Genomic DNA, 1,030 nt, shown 5'->3' on the forward strand with positions numbered 1-1,030 from the left:
CAGGTGCCCAGGGCCCCGAGGAGGGAAGTGCAGGTGCCTCCCAGGCAGCCCCTCGCAAAGATCTTCTGGCCAGGAAGGCCAGGATACTCGTGGAGTTCCTGCTGGAGAAGTACACCAAGAAGGAGCCCATCACGCAGAACGCCCTGATGAAAATCGTCAGCAGGAAGTACAGGCAGCACTACTCTGAGATCCTCAGTACAGTCCGTGAGCGCATGGAGCTGGTCTTTGGCCTGGAGATGAAGGAAGTCGACGGTAGAGGGAACATCTACACCCTGATCAGGAAGCTCAACCTCGGGGGAAACGATTGTCCGCGTGATGAGGGAGCGCTGCCCAAGTCCCGTCTCCTCATGGTGCTGCTGGGGGTCATCTTCATGAATGGTAACCGCGCCACTGAGGAGAAGATCTGGGAATTCCTCAGTATGTTGGGGGTCTATGCTGGGAGGAGGCACTGCATCTTTGGGGAGCCCAGAAGGCTCATCACCAAAGATCTGGTGCAGAAGGAGTACCTGAACTACCGCCGGGTACCCAATAGTGATCCTCCGCGCTACGAGTTCCTGTGGGGCCCGAGAGCTTGTGTTGAGACCAGTAAGATGAAGGTGCTGGAGGCTCTAGCCAAGTTCCACGGTCGGGTCCCTAGTTCCTTCCCAGACCTCTATGACGAGGCTCTGAGAGATCAGGCGGAGAGAGCAGGGCTGAGAGGGGCGGCCAGGGCTCGAAGCAAGGCTGAGGCCAGTGCCCCTTCCAGGGCCTCCTCCCACATCTAGGGAGGGGGGCAGGGCACTTTGTTCCCTTTGTGTTGGAAGAGAGCAGTGAAGCTCCTAAATAGTGCAGAGTAGTAGGGGTGGAGGGAACAAAACCCATATCTTCTTACAGTTTAAGTGGTAAGCGAGTTTAGGTCTAGTTTGTTTTAACAAAATATATATCTGTTTTCTTGTATTCACATGAGAAATACCTAATGAACGATGATTTAAATTAGAAATGTAAAGAGGTGAAGGAGGTGTTTAGTATTTTCAAATGTTCTTACTTTTGA

The 1,030-nt window shown here is 53.1% G+C and overlaps 1 protein-coding gene across 1 annotated transcript; it reads left to right on the forward strand.

Moving 5' to 3' along the window:
* Window positions 1-3: 3 nt before the first annotated feature.
* LOC104983152 (melanoma-associated antigen B18-like) lies at window positions 4-764 on the forward strand (the record flags this gene model as incomplete). Its single annotated transcript, XM_010832620.1, has 1 exon — window positions 4-764. A coding segment is annotated over one exon (761 nt), but the record flags the coding sequence as incomplete, so codon positions are not given.
* Between the last annotated feature and the right edge of the window lie 266 nt (window positions 765-1,030).

The sequence above is a fragment of the Bison bison genome, unplaced genomic scaffold (assembly GCF_000754665.1).
Source record: "Bison bison bison isolate TAMUID 2011002044 unplaced genomic scaffold, Bison_UMD1.0 scf7180017861814, whole genome shotgun sequence".
In the NCBI taxonomy this organism is placed as follows: Eukaryota; Metazoa; Chordata; class Mammalia; order Artiodactyla; family Bovidae; genus Bison; species Bison bison.